The sequence below is a fragment of the Sciurus vulgaris genome (assembly GCF_902686455.1).
Source record: "Sciurus vulgaris genome assembly, chromosome: 3".
NCBI lineage: Eukaryota > Metazoa > Chordata > Mammalia > Rodentia > Sciuridae > Sciurus > Sciurus vulgaris.
This window is the reverse complement of record NC_136463.1, coordinates 155,371,283-155,394,847: the sequence shown is the minus strand read 5'-3', so window position 1 is coordinate 155,394,847 and position 23,565 is coordinate 155,371,283. Positions and strand designations below refer to the sequence as shown.

General features: G+C 35.5%; 1 protein-coding gene across 1 annotated transcript in view; it reads right to left on the bottom strand.

Moving 5' to 3' along the window:
• The window catches only part of FAM117B (family with sequence similarity 117 member B), a 125,063-nt gene that overhangs the window by 9,861 nt on the left and 91,637 nt on the right, over positions 1 to 23,565 (bottom strand). Inside the window, exons 5-7 of the mRNA XM_079130597.1 lie at positions 8,320 to 8,463; positions 6,169 to 6,394; positions 4,354 to 4,474 (exon numbers count right to left, since the gene is read on the bottom strand). Coding sequence (XP_078986723.1) covers positions 4,354 to 4,474; positions 6,169 to 6,394; positions 8,320 to 8,463 — 491 coding nt within the window. The remainder of the gene's footprint in view (positions 1 to 4,353; positions 4,475 to 6,168; positions 6,395 to 8,319; positions 8,464 to 23,565) is intronic.

Here is a 23,565-nt window from a genome sequence, read left to right as displayed (position 1 = left end):
CACATGGACTCAGCAAAAAAGCTGGAGTATCCATCCTCATTTCCAATAGTGTGGACTTCAAGCCAAAGTTAGTCAGAAGGGATAAAGAAGGTCATTTCATACTGCTTAAGGGAAGCATAAATCAGCAAGATATAACAATCATAAACATCTATGCCCCAATCAGTGGCTCATCTATGTATGTCAAACAAATCCTTCTCAATTTCAGAAACCAAATAGACCACAACACAATAATACTAGGTGATTTTAACACGCCGCTCTCACCACTGGACAGATCTTCCAGACAAAAATTGAGCAAAGAAACCATAGATCTCAACAACACAATCAATAATTTAGACTTAACGGACATTTATAGAATATTCCATCCAACCAAGAGTGAATACACTTTCTTCTCAGCAGCACATGGATCCTTCTCTAAAATAGACCATATATTATGCCACAAAGCTAATGTTAGCAAATACAAGAAGATAGAGACACTAGCATGTATTCTATCAGATCATAATGGATTGAAGTTAGAAATAAATGAAAGAGTAAAACACAGAAACTATTCCAACATCTGGAGATTAAACAATATGCTATTATATGATGAATGGATAACAGAAGATATTAGGAAGGAAATTAAAAAATTCTTAGAGGTAAATGAGAACAAAGAAACATCATATCAAAATCTCTGGGACACTATGAAAGCAGTACTTAGAGGGAAATTTATTTCATGGAGCGCATTTAATAAAAGAAGTAAAACTCAACAAATAAACAACCTAACACTACAGCTCAAAGCCTTAGAAAAAGAAGAACAGAACAGCACCAAAAGTAGTAGAAGACAGGAAATAGTTAAACTCAGAGCTGAAATCAATGAAATTGAAACAAAAGAAACAATACAAAAAATTGACAAAATAAATAGTTGGTTCTTCGAAAAAATAAACAAAATTGATAAACCTTTAGCCACACTAACAAAGAGAAGACGAGAGAAAACCCAAATCACTAAAATTCGGAATGAACAAGGAAATATCACAACAGACAGGATGGAAATACAAAACATAATTAGAAACTATTTTGAAAATCTATACTCCAACAAAATAGAAAATTTCGAAGACATCAACAGGTTTCTAGAGACATATGAATTGCCTAAACTGAATGAAGAGGACATAAACAATTTAAATAGACCAATTTCAAGTACTGAAATAGAAGAAGTCATCAAAAGCCTACCAACAAAGAAAAGTCCGGGACCAGATGGGTTCTCAGCCGAGTTCTACAAAACCTTTAAGGAAGAGCTCATTCCAATACTTCTCAAAGTATTCCATAAAATAGAAGAGGAGGGAACCCTCCCAAACTCATTCTATGAAGCCAATATCACACTGATACCTAAACCAGACAGAGACTCATCAAGGAAAGAAAATTTCAGACCAATATCCTTAATGAACATCGACGCAAAAATTCTCAACAAAATTTTAGCAAATCGCATACAAAAACATATTAAAAAGATAGTGCACCATGATCAAGTGGGTTTCATCCCAGGGATGCAAGGTTGGTTCAACATCAGGAAATCAATAAACGTAATTCACCATATTAATAGACTTAAAGTCAAGAATCACATGATTATTTCAATAGATGCAGAAAAAGCATTTGATAAAATACAGCACCCCTTCATGCTCAAAACACTAGAAAAAATAGGGATAGTGGGAACATTCCTTAATATTGTAAAGGCCATTTATGCTAAGCCCATGGCTAATATCATTCTAAATGGTGAAAAACTGAAAGCATTCCCCCTGAAAACTGGAACAAGGCAGGGATGCCCTCTTTCACCACTTCTATTCAACATCGTTCTTGAGACTCTGGCCAGAGCAATTAGACAAACCAAAGAAATTAAAGGGATACGAATTGGAAAAGAAGAACTCAAACTATCCCTGTTCGCTGATGACATGATTATATATTTAGAGGAACCTGGAAATTCCACCAGAAAACTCTTAGAACTCATAAGTGATTTCAGTAAAGTAGCAGGTTACAAGATCAATGCCCATAAATCCAACGCATTTTTATACATAAGTGATGAATCTTCAGAAAGAGAAATTAGGAAAACTACCCCATTCACAATAGCCTCGAAAAAAATAAAATACTTGGGAATCAATCTCACAAAAGAGGTGAAAGACCTCTACAATGAGAACTATACAACACTAAAGAAAGAAATTAAAGAACACCTTAGAAGATGGAAAGATCTTTCATGTTCTTGGATAGGAAGAATTAATATTGTCAAAATGGCCATACTACCAAAAGTGCTATACAAATTCAATGCAATTCCAATTAAAATCCCAATGACGTACCTTACAGAAATAGAGCAGGCAATTATGAAATTCATCTGGAAGAATAAGAAACCCAGAATAGCTAAAGCAATCCTTAGCAGGAAGAGTGAAACAGGGGGTATTGCAATACCAGATCTTCAACTCTACTACAAAGCAATAGTAACAAAAACGGCATGGTATTGGTACCAAAATAGAAAGGTAGATCAATGGTACAGAATAGAGGACACGGACACAAACCCAAATAAATACAATTTTCTCATACTAGACAAAGGGGCCAAAAATATGCAATGGAGAAAAGATAGCCTCTTCAACAAATGGTGCTGGGAGAATTGGAAATCCATATGCAACAGAATGAAACTAAACCCATATCTCTCACCATGCACGAAACTAAACTCAAAATGGATTAAGGACCTCGGAATCAGACCAGAGACCCTGCAGATTATAGAAGAAAAAGTAGGTCCAAATCTTCACCTTGTTGGTCTAGGACCAGACTTCCTTAACAGGACTCCCATAGCACAAGAAATAAAAGCTAGAATCAACCACTGGGATAGATTCAAACTAAAAAGCTTTCTCTCAGCAAAGGAAACTATCAGCAATGCAAAGAAAGAGCCTACAGAGTGGGAGAATATCTTTGCCAATCATACTTCAGATAGAGCACTAATCTCCAGAATCTATAAAGAACTCAAAAAACTCTACTCCAAGAATTCAAACAGTCCAGTCAACAAATGGGCTAAGGAAATGAATAGACACTTCACAGAAGAAGATCTACAAGCAATCAACAAACATATGGAAAAATGTTCAACATCTCTAGTAATAAGAGAAATGCAAATCAAAACCACCCTAAGGTTCCATCTCACCCCAATTAGAATGGCGATTATCAAGAATACGAGCAACAACAGGTGTTGGCGAGGATGTGGGGAGAAAGGTACACTCATACACTGCTGGTGGGGCTGCAAATTAGTGCAGTCACTGTGGAAAGCAGTGTGGAGATTCCTTAGAAAACTTGGAATGGAACCACCATTTGACCCAGCTATCCCACTCCTTGGCCTATACCCAAAGGACTTAAAATCTGCATACTACAGAAATACAGCCACATCAATGTTCATAGCTGCTCAATTCACAATAGCCAGACTGTGGAACCAACCTAGATGCCCTTCAATAGATGAGTGGATAAAGAAACTGTGGTATATATATACTATGGAATATTACTCAGCCATAAAGAATGATAAAATTATGACATTTGCAGGCAAATGGATGAAATTGGAGAATATCATGCTAAGTGAGATAAGCCAATCTCAAAAAGCCAAAGGACGAATGATATCGCTAATAAGTGGAGGTTGACACATAATGGGGGGGAGGGAAGGGTTAGAGTTAGGGTTAGGGAGGGGGGCAAGTATGGAGGAAGGAACTACTGTACAGAGGGTAAAGAGGGGTGGGAGGGGTGGGGGGAAGGGAAAAAAATAACAGAATGAATCAAACAACATTGCTCTATGTAAATTTATGATTACACAAATGGTATGCCTTTACGCCATGTACAGAGAAACAACATGTATCCCATTTGTTTACAATAAAAAAAAAAAAATATATTAAAAAAAAAAAAAAAAAAAAAAAAAAAACTAGAGAAACGGGCTGGGGAGATAGCAGTCAGTAGAGTGCTTGCCTTGTAAGCACAAGGCCCTGGGTTCGATCCCCAGCACCCAAAAAAAAAAAAAAAAAAAAAAAAGAACTAGAGAAACAAAAGTGGGCAAAAACTGAAGTGGATTTGATCCTTGGAAGAAGGGAATTGCACTAGGTGACATCTCCATGGTCTCTCTTGAATAAACATGTGGCTAAATTCAATGTGTGAATCTGACTGGATACAAGTACAAAAATGACAGTCGCAGAAGATATTCTGGGGACAAGTGAGGAGATCTGAATAACTGGATGTTCGATGGTATTAAGCACTGATAATTTTCTTCAATGTGACAACTGTACTGTAGTTAAGTTGGAGTACTGGAGTTTCTTTTCAACTTATTTGAACATTCTCATAATAAAAGTTTTCTTTAGAGGGGATACTCACGAGCATTCCTCAAAGACTTTGACCCTTTCACAGCCTTCAGGAGGTTCCCTTTTGAACATGTAACTATTATTAGGTTTTGGTGAGGTTGCGTATTTGGGCAAAGGAGAATTGTTCCCATTCTCTGCAAGAAATGACACACTGAATTACTAAGAAATACAACAAAAATATAGTCTCATGCTATATTTAATTATTCTCAGCATCTACACAGGTGCTATTGAGGGGAGGCATTGTGCTTTATTCATTAATGTCAACCCCAATATCTAACACAACTCCTATTAAAAAGGATGTAATTAATGTTTGTTAAATGAATAATCAAACAAATAAAATATTTGTACTTCTTTTCCATTTATAGTTATAGGCTAGGCCTGAATCACTTAATCCCTAGTATTGAACACTGATCTAGCTGGCTACCTTATTTCTATTCTATACACAGTAAATACACTCAAACACTACTTTCCATTTTTTCCCAGCACAAGCATCTGAAATGGTTCTTACCATAAACAATTCTCAGCCTGCTCTCAGAATCTCTCTGCTCCTCTAGTTACAGTCTCTGTTCCAAGTAGTCAGAACCACTACCCAAACACTTCCTTTTGCTAGAAGCTTCCCCTCACCTAAAAGGGCAAGTCTATTCATTTTTCTGAACCTTCTCCAAAGTCTGCCACAAACTTTTTGAAATTTTCTCAAATTACTCTGATACTCATTATTCTGATATTCCTGTTCAATGCTATTGTCCTCAGTTTACACTATATTAACTTAAAATTCCCAATATGTTACATAACTGTCCTAGAGTTTTAATCTGTGTCAGTTAAACTACAAATTCCTTGCTGGCAGTAGTACTGTGACTCTTTTTTCTTATAAAAGAAACTCCTAAAAGAAAACCAATCATAAGCCTCCTAAAATTTCAAACAAATCTGAACACATAATTTATGGAATTCCTACGTGTGAGAGCACAAAGTATGGAAAATCAAGGGGCCATGTTCTATCTGACCTAGAAGATAACAAAAAAGGTCCAAATAACATTCCACAGTTTGAAGTGATTTTAGTAAATCTTCCAACTTCTGCACTTGCTATATTTTCAATGATTTAGGCAATTAGTAGTAATGACTAGTCTAGTCATAACAATGGAACATTTTAGGACATTCAACATACTGGTATGCAGAGACTTCTAAATAAACTACCAAACTGAACAACGAAATTTACAAATAAATGTCATTATTATTGCTTTCAATTACATATAGTAACTAGAACTGGGCTAACAAAATATTGCCCTGATACAGATAAAATGATCGTACCTGTTTTAGAACATAGGACATTTGTACTTAATATTCAAACTGTTTCTGCCTCCATGTTATTTTTATGGTATAAAGTATCCTCCAACTTGTCACTTCAGATTTCCTTTTAACATTCATCTTGCTTTTATAATAAATCATTTTAATCCTTGTTAGAAATATCACAAATACAGATCCTAAAAAATACTATCTTCATATTCACTTAAAAGTATGAAGGTATAAAATCATGGAGTAAGGTCACAGAGAACAAAATGCTCTATAGGACAAATTGTTCATTTACTTGCTAACAAGGAAGTTGTAATTAACAAGTGCAAAAAATTTTTAAAAAGTATCAACAAAAGCCCATAAACGCAGCCAACTAGACCATTACCTAGGCACCATAGCAAACCTACTGTTTTAAACCTATGCTCCGACCCGCCACTCTGAGTAGCATCCAGCATGTGTATTCTGATGGAAAGTGAAGAGTGAAAGCCTGCATAGGTGGTACACAGCCATCATCCAGTGAGAAATTCTACCAGTATCATACCTTTATCCCTGGGATCTACGAGCAGGTCATCAGCTGAACAAGGACTCTCCTCGCTGCCTTCGTTAGAGATAGTGAGGAACGAGGTGGGGGACACAGACTGAGAACGGCTGCTGTTGTTGCTTCCCCTGTCTGCCCCACCAGGGGTCTGTGTGTCAATGCTGCGTGTGCTGCTACTTCTCTGTGCCAGTGGGGGAGGTGCACGATGCCCATCTGGAATATCTTGTGGCTATTATAAAAATTTAAAAATACATATATATATATTTACCAATGATTTTGATTGTCATCAGCTATGTACCCAAGATCAACCTTGCCTGTAGTGCCAGAAACTCACAAATCAAATTCTCTCCTATTATTGTATCATTGTGCTGCTCATTAGTGAAATCCAAGACTAATCAGACTCCCCCCACTGAGCATTCTGGGTGAAGAATCTATCTTCACAGGTTCTGGCACACAGTAGGTAGACAATACTTGTTATATATATGAATTGCACTGAATTGCTAACCTAGTACTAAATGTTGTTATTTTTTGTGGTACTGGGGATCAAACCCAGGGCCTTGCACATACCAGGCAAGGGCTCTACACTGAGCTATACCCCCGACCCTAAGTGTACACATGGATGGATGCCTATATGTGTGTGTTTATTTTGGGGAATGAATTCAAGGCTTCATATATGCTAGGTAAGCCCTCTACCACGGAGCAATATCCTCAACCCCCTTAATATTATTTTAAAATTACAAAGAATAATCATAGTAAAAAGAGAAGAAATCTAGCTGAAACACTTGGTTCCCTAAAAGAGAAAAAGGTTATCCCTGGACCAGTAATGATGACAGGCCCTTTTACTTCCTTTCTCCTCCTGCACACACCCAAAAAGTTTTTTTTTTTTTTTTTGTGGTTTTTTTTTTGGTACTAGGGATTGAATCCAGAGGCACTTAACCACTGAGCCATAACCACATCCCCAGTGCTTCTTATATTTAAAAAATTTTTGAGACAGGGTCTTGCTAAGTTGTAGGGGTTGCCTTTGAACTTGAGATCTTCCCGCCTCAGCCTCCCTAGCCACTAGGATTACAGGTGTGCACCACCACACCTGGCTTGTCTGTTTTTTTTGTTTTTTTTTTTTAAACCTTCCTAAATGAGGGAAAGTTTGAACAAAGCAGTGCTAATTATATGGTACTGAAATCAAGAAGATGCTCAGAAGAAAGCCTGTGAGGCCCACGTGGCAGGAAAACCAGTTCCCTGCACACCTTTGATTAATTTACTTTATTACATCAGGGAAACATATCACATCATACACAGTGGAGGAGAGTGTGTGGTGAGTTGTTTTCTGTAAGAATCTAAACCAACATTTTTTTCTCGAGAGGATCTTAAACATCAATAAAATGTAACTTCAGGTTCCCTAATATTTTCCTCACCAAAGAAGAGAGGTTTAGATAAATATTCTCCATGATATGGTTTTAAAAGTCTAAATAGTAAATTCTCAAGGTGTTTTTATACGTGAACCACTCTTGTGTGTATTCCAGTAAAAAGGGTAAGATGATTTCTACTGACATCTCAAGAAGATAAAGCCCAGCATGTTAATCAAAATCAAATAGCAACTGACAATAAGGAACAGGTATTTTGTAACCTCCCCACTAAATTAGTAAGCTAAATCTTTGTTAAATGAGAAGTACATAACTCATCATGTGATTTTTAAATACAGATGAAGGAAAAACAGTTTCTGTTTTAAATCAGATCAGCTGCCTCTATGAGATGCAAAGAAATGAAAGATTTCCAAATGCTTGCTAAGGTCAGAGTTTTATAAATGTAATGATTTTTCAATTTCTTTCAATGAAAAGCAAGAAACCTAAGTTAATATGGAAAACAAAATTGTGATTTTTTTTTTTTTTTTTTTTTTTTTTGCGGTGCTGGGAATTGAATTCAGGGCCTTTTGCTTGCGAGGCAAACACTCTACCAACTGAGCTATAGCCCCAGCCCCCAAATTATGAATTTTTTAACCTTTATTTTTATTTATTTATTTTTATGTGGTGCTGATGATTGAACACATGCTAGGCAAGCACTCTATCACTGAGTCACAACCCCTGCTCAAATTGTGAATTTTTTGATAATTAGAAGAGTTTGTATGTAAGGTTGATTTTAAGATACAAGACTACTTACTATAAGTTGCTCTTCCTTTTCCCCAGTCTCTTTAATTATTATTTCAATCTCCTGATTCAATCCTTCCACACTATTCCGGAACCGGGAACCTGTTGATTTGGTGATGGGAATTACTGGAATAAGGGCACTCTTTGGAACAGGAGCCTTAAGAAAATGAGGTAGAGAAAGGAAGGAAAGAGTTAAATTTAACATTAGCTTTCAATTCCCTAGCCTGAAGTATACTTCCTGTTGACATAATTAAAAAACAAATCAAAATGAAGTTACAGGCCTAACAAAAAGTGAGTTACCAGACCTGCTCCTTAAGTATACATGAAATATAATTTAAAGCCAAAATGCAAGACAATCAAGGTAGAACTTTAGAAATTTATTTATATCCATGATGAACTAGAAAGGGAATTGGGATAAATGAAAATATTACAAGAATGTCAATATCAGAAATTCTCTCATGACTGTAACAGAGTTCAGATTTCAGAATATAACTTTAAAATAAATAAAATTTAAAAAAAGAATATAACTTTAAGTACCATGTTGATCTATATTTCAGGAAAGAAACAAAAAAGTAGTTTACTATAGAAGAAAAAAAATTTTGATTGGAAAATCAACAACTTCCAAAGTACAGCAGTAAGACTGTAAAACTGAAAATAACTTTCCTATGAAATTTAATTATTTGTAGCTATTTTGAAATGAATTTTAATATGTTTTGTCAGGAAATGATGCAATGTATTTTTCTTCTTTTCCAAAGCCTATACTCCAATTTTTTAAAAATTAAAATTTTTTTCCATTATCACAGCATTACTTTTTAAAAGAAAAAAAAGATTATATAATCATAGGATATTATTTGGCTTACTGATTAAGATACTCGAAATAAAATATGAAAGAAGCATTACGGAGGTATCTGCCAAAGTTTTGCCAACAATATGCTAGAAGATCATCTAACACACTGTCCTGTTATCTCCTAAAGAAAGGCTACTAACTCATCCTTCAACTAGGCAGTTTCTTTGGAAAAAAATCTCTCAGGGAAGATGAAGGAGACAAAGGTTAACAGGGCCTCTGGTCAATTATCACTACTTTCATTCAATGGATAACTTTGTTGTCTGCTATAGAACTTAGCATTGAGTCTATGTTTTCTCAAGTTTTACTCCCACTCACCTTTAAAATTAATGATGATAATAAATAACAGCATGACACAATAAGAATACTTGGTACTCACAGAAATGTGTGGAAAAAAGCCAAGAGGAGCAGGGGATGAACTCTGTGGTAGAGTATTTGCCTTGTATGCACAAGGATCTGGGTTCAATTCCCAGTACTACCAAAAAAAAAAAAAAAAAAAAAAAAAACCCAGCCACCAGGAAACTACTCTGAAGCACCATGGGAATACCTCTCGGTACTGGGTTAATGTTGGACCCTAATCTGCAACATGGGACATAGCAACCTACTGCCTCACAAATGCTAGACACATGCTCTACCACTGAGCTACACCACAGCCTACTAGTAGTTTTGAGGATGAAATGAGGGGATAGCTAGCACCATGCCTGACCTGTAATGGATGGATCATTTACTGGTCAGTAAAAGCAGCTCCAATTTTAATTTTTTATTTTCCCTATTGCATATTTTGTTTTAAACAATGTTGTCTTTTCACATTTTTTCAAAGTCTCATTTATTGTCTTCTATGGATAATGTCTAATTCATCTTTCCCTTTTTTCTTTTTTTCTCATCATACCCTTAAGCTTCTCATATTTATTCTCTTTTTTACTTCCATCTCCTTTTTTCAGTTCCCTTTTCTAAACTCAGCATTCACTACCGAAGGAAAGAACATGAAAAATCTTAGGTTTAGGTATTCTGTGTTTTATCAAAACTTACATAATTAAAAAAATGTTTTCTAAGTGCGGTGGCGGGGCACATGCCCATAATCTCAGCAGCTTGGGAGGCTGAGGCAGGAGGATCACAAGTTCAAAGCCAGCCTCAGCAATTTAGTGAGGTCCTAAGCAACTCAGCAAGGCCCTGTCTAAATATAAAAGTGATGTAGCTCAATGGTTAAGCACCCCTGGGTTCAACCCCTGGTACAGGGGTGGGGGTGGGGGCTCAGCTCCCTTATCTTTGAGTCATATTCTACAGTGTAGATCTCTGTTCATTATAATTAATTTCCAAAATGATTTTTTGAGGAAAAGGTTAGCCATATCCACAGATCTATTATCTTGGCCTATTTTGTTCTATCTGATTATGTGTCCTGATTATATCCCCTTCAGCTTGCATAAGTGGTGACAACTTATCCATCTTGGCCAGTGGCTGTATCAAAATCAGTGTCACAGGTCAAGTATTGGTGGAAAATAAAACTTTAACTTACTAATACTGCATATTTGCAAAAACTTAAATTTGTGGTATAACCTGGAGTTAAACTATAAATTTCAAGTACACAGAGTAATCTGCAAGGTAAGACCACTTACAGGACTTTTAGAAGATGAATGATAGGATTATTTTGCAAATTCACCAATAGAAAATTATAAAGGTAACACTCAATGTGGTTCCTCAAACTAAAATAGAAATAATACATACCTAATTTCTTAACATTTTCTGTTCCTCCTACTGGAATAAAGTCTCACATACCCAGATAATTTGCAAAAGTATAAAATTAAACAACACTCTACCTTTATTTTTTAATGTTTACTTAACCAAAAGTCAATCTATGCATATACAACAGACCACATACATATTTCATACTTCACACAGAAAAAAATTATTTCCTCCAAATACTGGAAACAAGCTATATGTTGGTAGAGGAACATTTTTTTTTTAAACAGATGATTTGGGGGGAGGGGTGATTATTTTTCATCTGCTATGACCACTACCAAGAACAGAGCCAAGAAAACACAAGATGCTTGCCTGACAAGGCTGGCTTTATGTTTATAGCTCCCTCAAATTCTTATGTTGAAACCCTAACTCCCAGTGTGCTAGTGTTTTGGACAGGAGGCCCCTAGGCCATCAATTAAGGGTGAAAGGATGGGCTCTCATAAATGTCCTTGTAAAAGAGACCCTGGGGAAGCCTGCACTCCTCTCCAGCTCTGGGGACACAGCTAGCAGGTAATTTTCTAGAGCCCTCACCACATACCATCCCTGTTGGCATCTTGATCTTGACTTCTAGACTCGAGAACTGTAAGAAAATAAATTTCTATTATTTAAGCCATTCAGTCTATCATATTTTGAGATAGCATTTGACTTTGGTATACTCAATTTTATTTTTCATTTCTACAGTTCAGTAGGCTTAAGAAACTACTTAAATGTAACTCAGAGATACAGTTGATTCAGAGAACTTGAATAAGTCCATAAAAATTTTACCCTGAGAAACTAATTAGCATTGTTTTATTACAAAAGTAAAAACTATTTACTGAAGAATGAACAACAGAATTAAATCACCCAGAGGTAACAACTACTAATAATTTGATAATCATTTTTTTACCTAGTCCTTTTTCTACGCTGCATATATACTTTTCATCAAAAATGAACTTAACCTAGCATCTATACCTAGTGCTTTTATGTACCAAATCAATTTTCAGCTGCATAATATTTCACTGTATGAGTGAAATATTAAGAAATAAATGCTCTATTACTAGTTTCTAATTTTTCACTATTCAATTAAAATGCTGTTAGGAACATCATGTTAGATAAATATCTGCACATATATGTAAATATTTCCTTAAAATAAATTCCTGAGGTATGAAGAACTATTTGGTGTAAAAACCAGGAAAGATTTTCAAGACTTTGATCCATAATGTCAAACAGAATAGAAAAATATTTTTATTCCTTGCACTTCTATCTGTACTGTATGAAAATGCATTTTACCAAACTCTAACCACTAGGTTATTTTTTCTGAGCTTTTGCTAAGCTTCACAGATTAAAAAAGGTCTCATTCCTTTAATTTATATATTGTTGGGCATAAATGAAGGTGAAATTTTTAAACAATCACCAGTCACAGTTGCCTATTTTGTAGCACAAAAGGCGACTTAAACTGCATTAGCTAATACCATGTCACTAATACAATTTGAACAAAAATGAAGACAGTGAGAATCCTTACCTCATTCCTAATTTTAGAAGATATGTCTCTAATGTTCCCCATTCAATAATGTTCATGTTTTTATTAAGAAAGTATTCTTAAATTTTTATGTTCTTGAGCATCCTTCTCTTTTTTTTGGACGTACTAGGGATTGAATCCAGGGCTTTATGCATGCTAGACAAGTGCTCTACAGTAAGCAACAGCCCCCCAGTTCCTTTGAGAACTTTTAACATGAATGGGTGTTAAATTTTCCAGAAAATTTTATAGCATCAATCTAGATAATCATGTAATATTTTTTAATATGGGAAAATTTTAAAGCAGGGATCATCAAATAACCTACAAAGCTATTAAAATGTCTAGCCTTTAGCAATATGACTTCCATGTGCAATTTCCTCAATATGAACAAGCTATAAAAAGCCACTGGCAAGATAACAGAATGTTCCATACCTAAAACCAATAAAAGGGAGAGAACAGGTACCAAAACCAATTATTTTAGGTTGCGAATAGGTGATCTTTCATACTTCCTTCCTCACATGAATGGTATCACCCATTCAAGATGCAAAAATGTCTTAACATATTAATTTTTGCTCCATGAGTTATAAAATGAGCTGTACACAATAATAATGCAAAGTGCTCACTATATTCTAAAATTCAAAAACCACACACACACACATTTAAATACACATAAATAAAAGAAAGTATCAATGGAAGTCATTTTTATTCTGAAGTGTTGATCATAATAAAAATTGAATGCTTAATTTAAAACTCATTATTAACTATAGGTGGGGTGGTGCACACCTGTAATCCCGGTGGCCTGGGAGGCTAAGGCAAGAGGATCTCAAGTTCAAGGACAGTCTCAGTAACTTAGGAAAACCCTGTTTCAAAATTTAAAAAGGGAGAGGAGGGCTGAAGATGTGGTTCAGTGGTTAAGTACCCCTGGGTTCAATCCCTGGTACCAAAATATACAAACAAATAAATCATTTTTAACTATAAAGATCTAAAGAATTTTAAAAAATAGGGCTTGGGTTGTGGCTCAGTGGTAGAGCGCTTGCCTAGCACATGTGAGGCACTGGGTTTGGTCCTCAACACCACATAAAAAAATAAATAAAATAAAGCTATGTCTATCTATAACTAAAAATAACTTAAAAAAAGAATTTCTAAAAATAATAAAATTCATTATCATTCAATCTGAAAGCCAATTTGAAGATTACAAATTAACCACTGGCCATCTCAATGGTATATATTAATGAAATATTAGAGAATAATAACATGTAGACTATCTAAAATAAGACATACCATCCAAAATAAGATAAACCATTGCTTTGAAAAACTCAACACTGTTACCTAAAGGCTGACTTTGATGTTAACAAGGAAAAAGAAAACATGGTTTTAGAAAGATCAACAGTTATGTTTTAAAATAAGTAATATTTATTGAACCCTTAATATGTGCCAGGCACTATTCCATGCACTTTATATACATTATTTACTTTTATGTAAGCTCTGTAAAATTGTACTTATACTATCCACATTTAAACATTTTTTAAAAATTAGGCTCTGAGAAGCTAAAATGTAGTCATGATTATTTGGCCTGAACTTAAGGTCTTATAAAGAACCAAAAATATTGAAAACAGTTATCTATATTCTATGAAACTATATATGATTTTTCAGTTTTACCCTCTTCTTAAATTTGCCAAATTCTCTTAAAGAGTACTTTTCTATCCTGTGATAATCAGAAATTCTATATAATGAATACTTTACTGACTTTAGATAATTAATAAAAATATTTTCCAAGATAGTGTAAATATTTCTTTTTTCTTGATAAATTTCCCATTTCCCTTAAAGATGATCTCATTTCCACTGACAAGTTACAAGAGAGAAAAAAGGAAAATGAGTACTGTGATAAGTATTCTGATTCAAGTCTGAAAGTTATCCTTAAAAAAATAATCCCCATGAATGAAAACAGTGATATGCTGAACATCACCAAAAAAGTTTGCATATATATATATATATATATATATATATATATGCTTATTATATATATATTCCTCCCCACCCAGCCCCATTTAACTCTGTGAAAGACACTAAGAGAATGAAAAGGCAAGATGAGACTGGGAGAAACTATATGTAATTCACCTAGCAAAGGACTTTTATCCAGACTATATAATAATCTCCTCAAACTCAGTGGTAAGAAAGTAAGTACGTGAATTTAAAAATGGGCAAAACTTCACCAAACAGGATCTACAGATGGTGGGGGTATTAACTTCACTAGGGTAATACCAATTAAAATCAAGAAGAGATATTCCTCAACAAGGTTTTGACTTTGGCAATCTATGGTATGTCCACATAATGGACGCTAGATAACAAATACAAATTACTGATATATGCAGCAACTCAGATAAACTATGTTCACCATTGTTGGGTGAAAGGAGACAGTCTCCGACTACATTTTGTTTGATTAAATTTATGTGACATTTTCAAAATGGCAAGACTAGAGTGATGGGGAGATCAGTGTAAGAGATTAGGGCTGGAGGAAGTGTGACTATAGAGAGAGAGCATGAGGGGATTTTTTTATCTTGATTGGATAGTGGTGGTGGTATAATCCATACGCACATTAAAATTCGCAGAACTGAGCTGGGCACTGTGGTGCATGTCTGCAATCCCAGCAACTTGGGAGGCTGAGGCAGGAGGATTGCAAGTTTGAGGTCGCTTCAATAACTTTGTGAGACCTGCTTCAAAATTTAAAAATAAATAAAAAGAACTGGGATGTAGCTCAGTGGTAAAACAACCTTGAGTTCAATCCCCAGTAAAAAAAAAATTCTTAGAACTGTATCCCAACCAAAAATTGTCAATTTTGCCTAAGGCTGACAGGGTTATATTACCATACCCTTATCATTGTATCTTTAGGAATTTACCTACAGTTATATGCTAAAGGACATAAAAAAAAGAGGCAAGAAATTATTTTTAAAAAGCAGCTCACAAACGACTCAAGTACCCCTCAAAGGTCAGATATAGCTCTTACAGATGAGCACAACTGAGTGTCAACCACTCTTAGCTACCTATCTTTTAGAGTTCTTATTTTTCACTCTTTTTCCACTTTCAGGCTCACAGCCAGTAAATTTCTTACTTCCCATAACCCCTATCAGCACTAGTTTATCCTATGACAAAACTGGTGATAAAAGATGAGACAAGAGAAAGGCAAGTAATGATACCCCTCTACACTATCATTCTCCCAATTATTTGCATTCTCTATTCTCCTCCTACTTCCTTACTGCCAGGTCCTCTCTCCTATTTTTAACTTCAGTGAATTATATACAAGAGTCACTGAGCCTGGCTATTCCCCATCGGTCTTTTATATCCCTGAGGACAGTAACTAACACATGGTAGGAAGACTTTTTCATCTAATCTTGTCATTTTTTTTCCCTTTCCAATGGAAATACAATAATCTAACAAAGGCTCTAAACAATCCCAATTGAATATGTACTTCCTTCAGGGATAAGGCAGTGGAACAGTGAAGCTGACACTTTGATTCCTGGTGGATCAAGGAAGGAAAGAACTTTCTCAAATTAGTAGTATTAGAAAATGGAAAAGGAAACAATGAAGGGGAAAAGAAACCTACACCTCACTAGTTGGGAGTGGAAAGTATATTACAATGATTCTGTCATGCAGTCATCTTGTCTGTGCCTGGCCTCTTCCTGTGCCAGAATAAGTAGGTGACAGGGAAAGGAAGCCGACTGAGAAAGAGTTCAGGAGTTACTAGTATATAGAATACAAAAAAAAATTTTATTTTTCACACTGACTGATGGTGCAGTTCTAAACTTAAATTCCTCTTCTTATTATCATGACAAAAATAAGAGCTTGCACAAGGTTGTTTCAGATATGTATTTATAACTGTTAAACCATAGAAACAGGCAAAGAAGAGATGTATTAGTAAGCTTATTTAGTGCAGAAAGCTTAAGAGTTTTCTGATTATCACGTTGAAGAATGCACAAACACAGGAACCTACCAGTGTAGTAACTAATTGCACACATTTGGTTGGTTTGCTGATACTTTCTACTGCAATTCAAGGTAGCATATATAGCACCAACTACTTGTCAATAGTTTAATTTGTTTAAAGCACAGGAAAGAAAGGAAGGAAAAAGAAACGGGGATCGTGGGAGGGAGGAAGGAAGGCATGAACAAGCCATTTCTGTAAAGCCAACATACCATTTTGGGTTAAGTGAAACAAAGATTTAACTACAGCTTATGAATTAGCAATAGTTACATAGTTAGATGAAAAATAATCTAGTAAAAGGTCTGGGAAAGATTTTTTACATTAAACATGCTGTTGCTGTTTCAGAAATAGAAGGTAATAGTCCTTTGATTCCAATCCTTATATTCCAATCCTTATTTCAAGGGCTCCTTGAAATGAAAAATAGCAAAATTATATTTTTTGGTACTGGGGATTGAATCAGAGGTACTTTACCACTCTTGCTACATCCCCAGCCCTGTTTTTATTTTGAAACATGGTTTTGCTAAGTTACTTAGGGACTTGCAAAGTAGCTGTCACTGGCCCTCAACTTGAAATCTTCCTGTCTCAGCCTCCAGTATCATTGGGATTATAGGTGTGTACCACCACCCTTGGTTAAAATCTGTTTTTCTAAATATACATCACTTTTATTGTGTGCATGTACAAATATGTTAACAACAAATCCCACCATTATGCACAACTATCAACTATAATGCATCAACAAAATAAAAGCTTCACAAGTTTTAAAAATTAAATATAAATTAGTATGTTCAAATATTGGGTTATCAGATTAACTAAGGGCTCATTTTTGAACAGTTCTGAAAGTTATAAAAGTTCTTTATTGTGCTAAGGTAAAAATCTCTCTCATCAGATTTACTTTGAAAACTTCAACAAGTACCTCATTATCCCAGTTTATGATTTTCTCCTTAAAGCAAAGGCATCAGTCAGGCATGGTGGTGCATACCTATAATCCCAGCATCTTGGGAGGCTGAGGCAGGAGGATCTCAAAAGTTCAAAGCCAGCCTCAGCAACTTAGTGAGACCCTATCTCTAAACAAAATATTTTTTAAAAGGCTAGGGATTTGGCTCAGTGGTTAAGTGCCCTTTGGTTCAATCCCCAGTACAAAAAAAAAAAAAAAAAAAGTGTCAGTAGATTCCAGTCAATTACAAAGTTTCTAATTAGGAAGACAACCACTTTCAAGTTACATTTTCCATTTACACTCTCCATATTTCTATACACATCACATTCTGTATAAAAACTAAGAATTGGTCAACACTAATTCTCCTAAGGTCAATCTACATCGTAACTTAAATGTATGTAGCATTGTTTCCAAGTCTGGGAATAACAACTGTAGTACAACACACACTTGAGTCAGGAAAGAGAGGAATAGTATCTATTAAAGCATCATCTGGGTAGGAAAGAGAAACAGCTAAAGTTTGAAGGATAAACTCTGCCTTGAGCTGGGCATGGTAATTCAGGTCTGTAATTTCAGCAACTCTGCAGGCTGCAGCAGGAGGATCACAAGATTGAGGCTAGCCTCAGAAACTCAGTAAGGCCCTGTCTCAAAATAAAAAATAAAAAGGGCTCTTTATATAGCTCAATGGTAAAGCACCCTGGGTTCAATTTCTAGTACCAGAAAAAAAAAAAAAAAAGCCTTTGAAGACAAGTAGGAAAAGGTCTGTTCAGTAATTCAACAGAAATCCATGAGAGAAAAATGAGCTGGAAACCCTAATTAAAAAAAAAAAAAAAAAAAAAAAAAAAGAAGAGTTGAAAACTGATGCTTAGAATGGTTAATTAAAAAAAAAAAAGAAAAGAAAAGAAAAATGGCATTCCTGTCCCAAGGGATTCTGGCCCAGGACCTCCAGAGGGCCCTTGATTCTTCCTTTCCTGTCACTATTTATTTCTGTCTTCCAGGATCATTATCTCTCATCTGGTTCCATGTCTTCAAATTCTTAAGTTACAACTATATTCTGTAATAAGGTCATAGCAGAACTATCTATTCTCTTGATTTCCAAATGGCCAAATCTTAAAATCCAATCATAATCATATCTTGGACACATTCAAAGATTCCAGTGCAGAGCAGCAATTTTCGTTTTTAAAGTGCAACGTGACTCTCATTCCTTAGATGAAAACAGGTTTTCCCCTTTTCCAACTCATTATTCCCCTTTGTTCTCAAACCTTCCTATGCTACTACAATACTAGTGTCCTTATCCCAAAGTAAGAAAATTCTAGAAAAGGACTTTTTTGTTTGAGGTTGTAACAACACCTGCACAATTTTCAATTCTCACCTCAAAATTACTATGTGGCAAGAGGCTGCATCTCCCACTCTTATTGATTCACTGTAGTCCTCTACCAGACAATTCTGAAGTATGTTGCTATGTTTTCTAATAAGACTATTTCTTGAAATATTCTTAATAAAGAATATGACATTTTAAGCATCTGAGAGCCTTGTCATTTCTGGAAACCACTAGCATGTTTAAGATTCTCTCCTTGAAGAAACCGGGCAGTGTTTATTCTTTCTAACATCCCTTGAATTTTCAGGAAAAGAATCATGCATGAGAACATGAGTATATGAGAATTCTTTTTTAATTGGGATAAATTCATCGTAGACTCAAGAAAAAGATCTTTTCCTTAACTAGTGGCTACAGACTATCCCACTATCCTAACATCTCTACCGTCCTTTAACTGTTGAGAGATACTAATTTCCCAGTAAAAATAATCTACATATTACGAAATCCAAAGAACTGTAATAACTTGTAAAAAGTCTGCCCTCCCCCAAGTTCAAAGAATCTCCAAAAGATAAACTTCTCAACCAAATAATAGAAAAACCCTTCTCTAGAGATGAACAGGTACAGAAAAGGCTTTAAGCACAAAGAAACTGGACCCAACTAAGTAACCAAACCTAGGGAAAGTGTTTAAAAACAAATTTAGAAATGCCTTCTATGCATAAAGCCCTGGAATCAATTCTTGGCACACCACACACATACATTCACACACACACACACACACACACACACACACACACACACACTTCAGAAGAAAAAAGAGTCAGGAATAGCATCTTAAGAGCATGAGATTCTGGATTTTGTTAAAAAAAAAAAAAAAAAGACAGCTGTCCAGAAATAAAATTTCTCCACTTGACTTTATAGTTTTTAAATAAGTATCTGAACACTTTTTTAAGAGTTTAAAAAAGTTTAGCTAAGAAACTGTCAGAGAAACCAACTGATTTGTTCATTTCTTTTACATTAAGGTGCTGCCTAAGATGGCGTAAGGTACTGAGCAAGTAGTTTGTGCAGAGAACTGCAATTTATATTTTTATCTCATTTAGTCCTCAGACAACACAATGAACAGGTAATATGATTGTGAAAAGGATCTGAGGAGTTGCATACCTCTAGCAAGCAGCAGGACCTAGATTTTAAGTTCACTGGTCTGATCTTGGAGCAGTACAAATCTTTATATTGTTAAATGACCTCTCAGTTTGCTTTTTGGATTCCTTTTAAGAATCTAATTAGGAGCTGGGGATACAGATCAGTTCATAGAGTTCTTGCCTGTCAAGCAGAAGGCCCTGGGTTCAATCCCCAGCAACACACACACACACACACACACACACACACACACACACACACAAAGAATCTAAACATTTCTATGCAATTATACTTTATGTATTTATTATTTATCTGTATTCTTTTGTTGGCAGATTTTTGAATAATAGTTTTATCTATAAAATAAAAACAATTTACAATCTCATGCAATTCACCTACTTAAAGTATACAATGAGGGTTGGGAGTGCAGCTCAGAGATAGAAAACATGCCTAGCAGGTACACAGTTCTGGGTTCAATCCCTGACACTTCAAAAACAAAACAACCACCAAAACCTCCCTCCCCCAAAAAACAAAAAATAAAGTGCATGACTCTTTTTAAAAAATGTTTATTGAACAGAATTGTGCAATCATTACTAAAACCAATCTTCAAATCACATCAAAAGAAAAGAAACCCATTACTTATTAGTAGCCATTCCCCATTTCTCCCCAAATTTACCAGTCCTAAGCAATCACCAATCTACTCTTTGTCACTGCAGGTTTGACTATTCTACAATTTCCTATAGATTTCCTTTTGTGTCTGGCTTCTTTCAGTAAGCATGTTTGTAAGGTTAATTCATGTTGTAGCATGTATCAGCACTCCATATTTTATGACTAAATATTTCATATTTCACTATGTGAATTACATCTTATTTTATTTACTCATTTTTCAGTTGATGGACATTTGTTTCTTAAATGTGAGCTATTATAAACAATGCTACTATGCTCTGTATTGGACAAATTTGTATCTGGATGGCCATATGTTTTCAATTCTCTTGGCTACATACCCATACAAGGAAATGCTGGGTTATATGGAATTTCTATGTTTAGTCTTTTGAGGAACTGATAGAATTTTCTGCAAAGTGAAAGCACCATTTTACATTTTTACCAGCTAATATATGAGGATTCCACTTTCTCTGAATCCTCTGTAACATGCTAATACCTGTCTTCTTCTGGGTACTGGGGACTGAATCCAGGGGCTCATGCATGCTAGGCAAGCACTCTAACACTGAGCTATATCCTCGGCCCTTTTATTAATTTTATTTATTTTTTTTGTTGTTGTAGATGGACATAATACCTTTATTTTTATTTATTTATGTGGTGCTAAGGATCGAACTCAGTGCCCTATACATGTTATGCAAGTGCTCAACCACTGAGCCACAACCCCAGCCCTTAATTTTATTTTTGAGACAGGGTCTTGCTAAATTACCCAGGCTGGCCTCAGCTTGGTGATCCTCCTATAACAGCCTTCTGAATAGCCAGGATTTCAGGTGTGAGTCAATGTGCCTGGCATTATCTATCTTTTAAATTACAGCCATCCTAGTGGTATCTCATTTCAGTGGTTCAGGTTCAGTGGTTCAGTACAAAGAAAGGTGCTAAGCAACTCAGTGAGATCCTAACTCTAAATAAAAAAAAAAAAAAAAAAATGTAAAATTGGGCTGGGGATGTGGCTCAGTGGTCAAGTGCCCCTGAGTTCAATCCCTAGTATTCCCCCTCCACCAAAAATAAAAGAGAGTATCTCACTGGAATTTTGAACTGCATTTCCCTGTTGCCAAATTATATTGAGCACCTTTTTCACATGCTTACTGACTGTGTATCTTCCTTGGTGAACTCTCTATTCAGATACTTTGTCCATATTAAAATTGGATTGTCTTTTTTTATTATTGAGTTGCAACAGTTCTTTATATATTCTAGATAACACTTCTTTATTAGATAAATATGTAAATATTTTCTCCTATTCTGAGTTTTCTTTTTACGTTCTTATTGATGTTCTTTGAGGCACACAGTTTTCAGTTTTGATGAAGGTCAATGTTATGGTTATGATGTGAGGTGTCCCCCAAAAGCTCCTGTGAATACGTGGATATTCAGAGGTGAAATGATGAGATTATAAGAAATGGGACCTGACAGGTCCATCCTAGTCTGAATGAACTGACTGGTGGTAACTAGGCAGATGGGGCATGGTTAGAAGAGGTGGGTCATTAGGGACATGCCCTGGAAGGCCGCATCTTCCCTTTGGTTCCTTCCTCCCTCTCTCCCTCCCTGTTCCCCATTCCCCTTCTCTCTGCTTCCTGACCCTGCCATGAGCTGACAGCTTTCCTCTGCTGGGTCCTTCCCCCAAGATGCACTGCCCCACCCTAGGCCCAGAGCAATATAGTTGGCCATCTATGAACCGATACCTCTGAAACCTTGAGCCCCAAATAAACTTCTCATTCTCTAAGTTATTCTTGTTGGGAGTTTTTGACCACAGCAATAAAAACACTCAGACGATCAATTTATCTACTTTTTCTTTTCTTGCTTGTGCTTTTGGTGTCACACCTAAGAAACTATTGCTTAATCCAGTATCACTCACATTTTTGCTCCTCTTCTTCTATGAGCTTTTAGTTTTAGCTCTTACTTTAGGTCTTTGATCTATTTTGAGTTACATATTGAGGTACTGAGGTAGGCATATTTTTAACATCATATGTGAAGGCTAGAACTGGTCTCCTACTTTACTCATCTCTGCATTTTCCCCATACCTTGTCAACCACAGATAAAGTAAAACCTCAAAACTCTGAGGTCAGAATCCCAATTCTGGCTCATACGATCTTCAAAGATACCTAATCTCTCTTGGCCTTGAGAGTGCAGTATAATGAGAATGAAATGCCTACAATACATAAGTGCTGAGTAGGGTGTTTGCCATTTGGTAGGCAGTTCAATAGAGTTCAACTATATATTATCACCTTCTAAATATCACTTGAGTTTGTCCATTTTCACTACTTTCAAAGTTTCTACCTTACCTGAGGTCACCAACATTTCTTACTTGGATTACTAAGTCCTATTCTCAAACGATTTCCACGCCTCTAAACTTATACTCCTCCAAATTCTTTCTCTAGTCTGAGCCCATATTGACTATTATAAAATGCATATCTGATCATGTGCCGGTCTCCTATAATTAAAAAAACTGTCCCCTGGTGCCCCAAAGATGAAGTTCCAATGTGTTAACTACCAGGACATGGAGCCTTTTAGGTTTGGCTACTATTTACTTCTCCAACCTCATCTTTTACTACTACCCCTAAACCAGAGCCAAGACTACTACTACTAAAACACTGGCTAATATCTACTTATCTTTCAGAGATCAGATATCACCTTCTCTGAGAAACCTTTCTAGATGGCTTCATTCTCAGTTCACTCTAAACTCTCCCTATCAACACACTCAAATACACAATTTTATAATTAACTATTTCCTTATATCCCTCTAATGAGACTTGATGAGGACGTGATAGTATTTCTTTATCACTACATTCCCTAATGAGTACTATAGTACCAGTCACAGGGTAGATATTCAATAAATGCTGGGTGAATGAATGAATGGTCTTGAAAGTACACATTAGTCTATGTTTTTCCACTAGAAAGAATCTACTAAAATAAAGCCACATCTCCAACTTAATAGAAAAAATTTTCATGTTTGTAGTTTGAGAGTTTTAATTAAACACAAATACCAGTGTCATAACTATAATAATGCATATGTGTCCGATTTGTGGTTAGGTGTTAATCAGTAAAACAAGGTAAGCAGTCAAGACACTTGATGTATCAAGTGTGCAAAAGTCAAGCTAGGTAAATTTATTTTTCAAGGT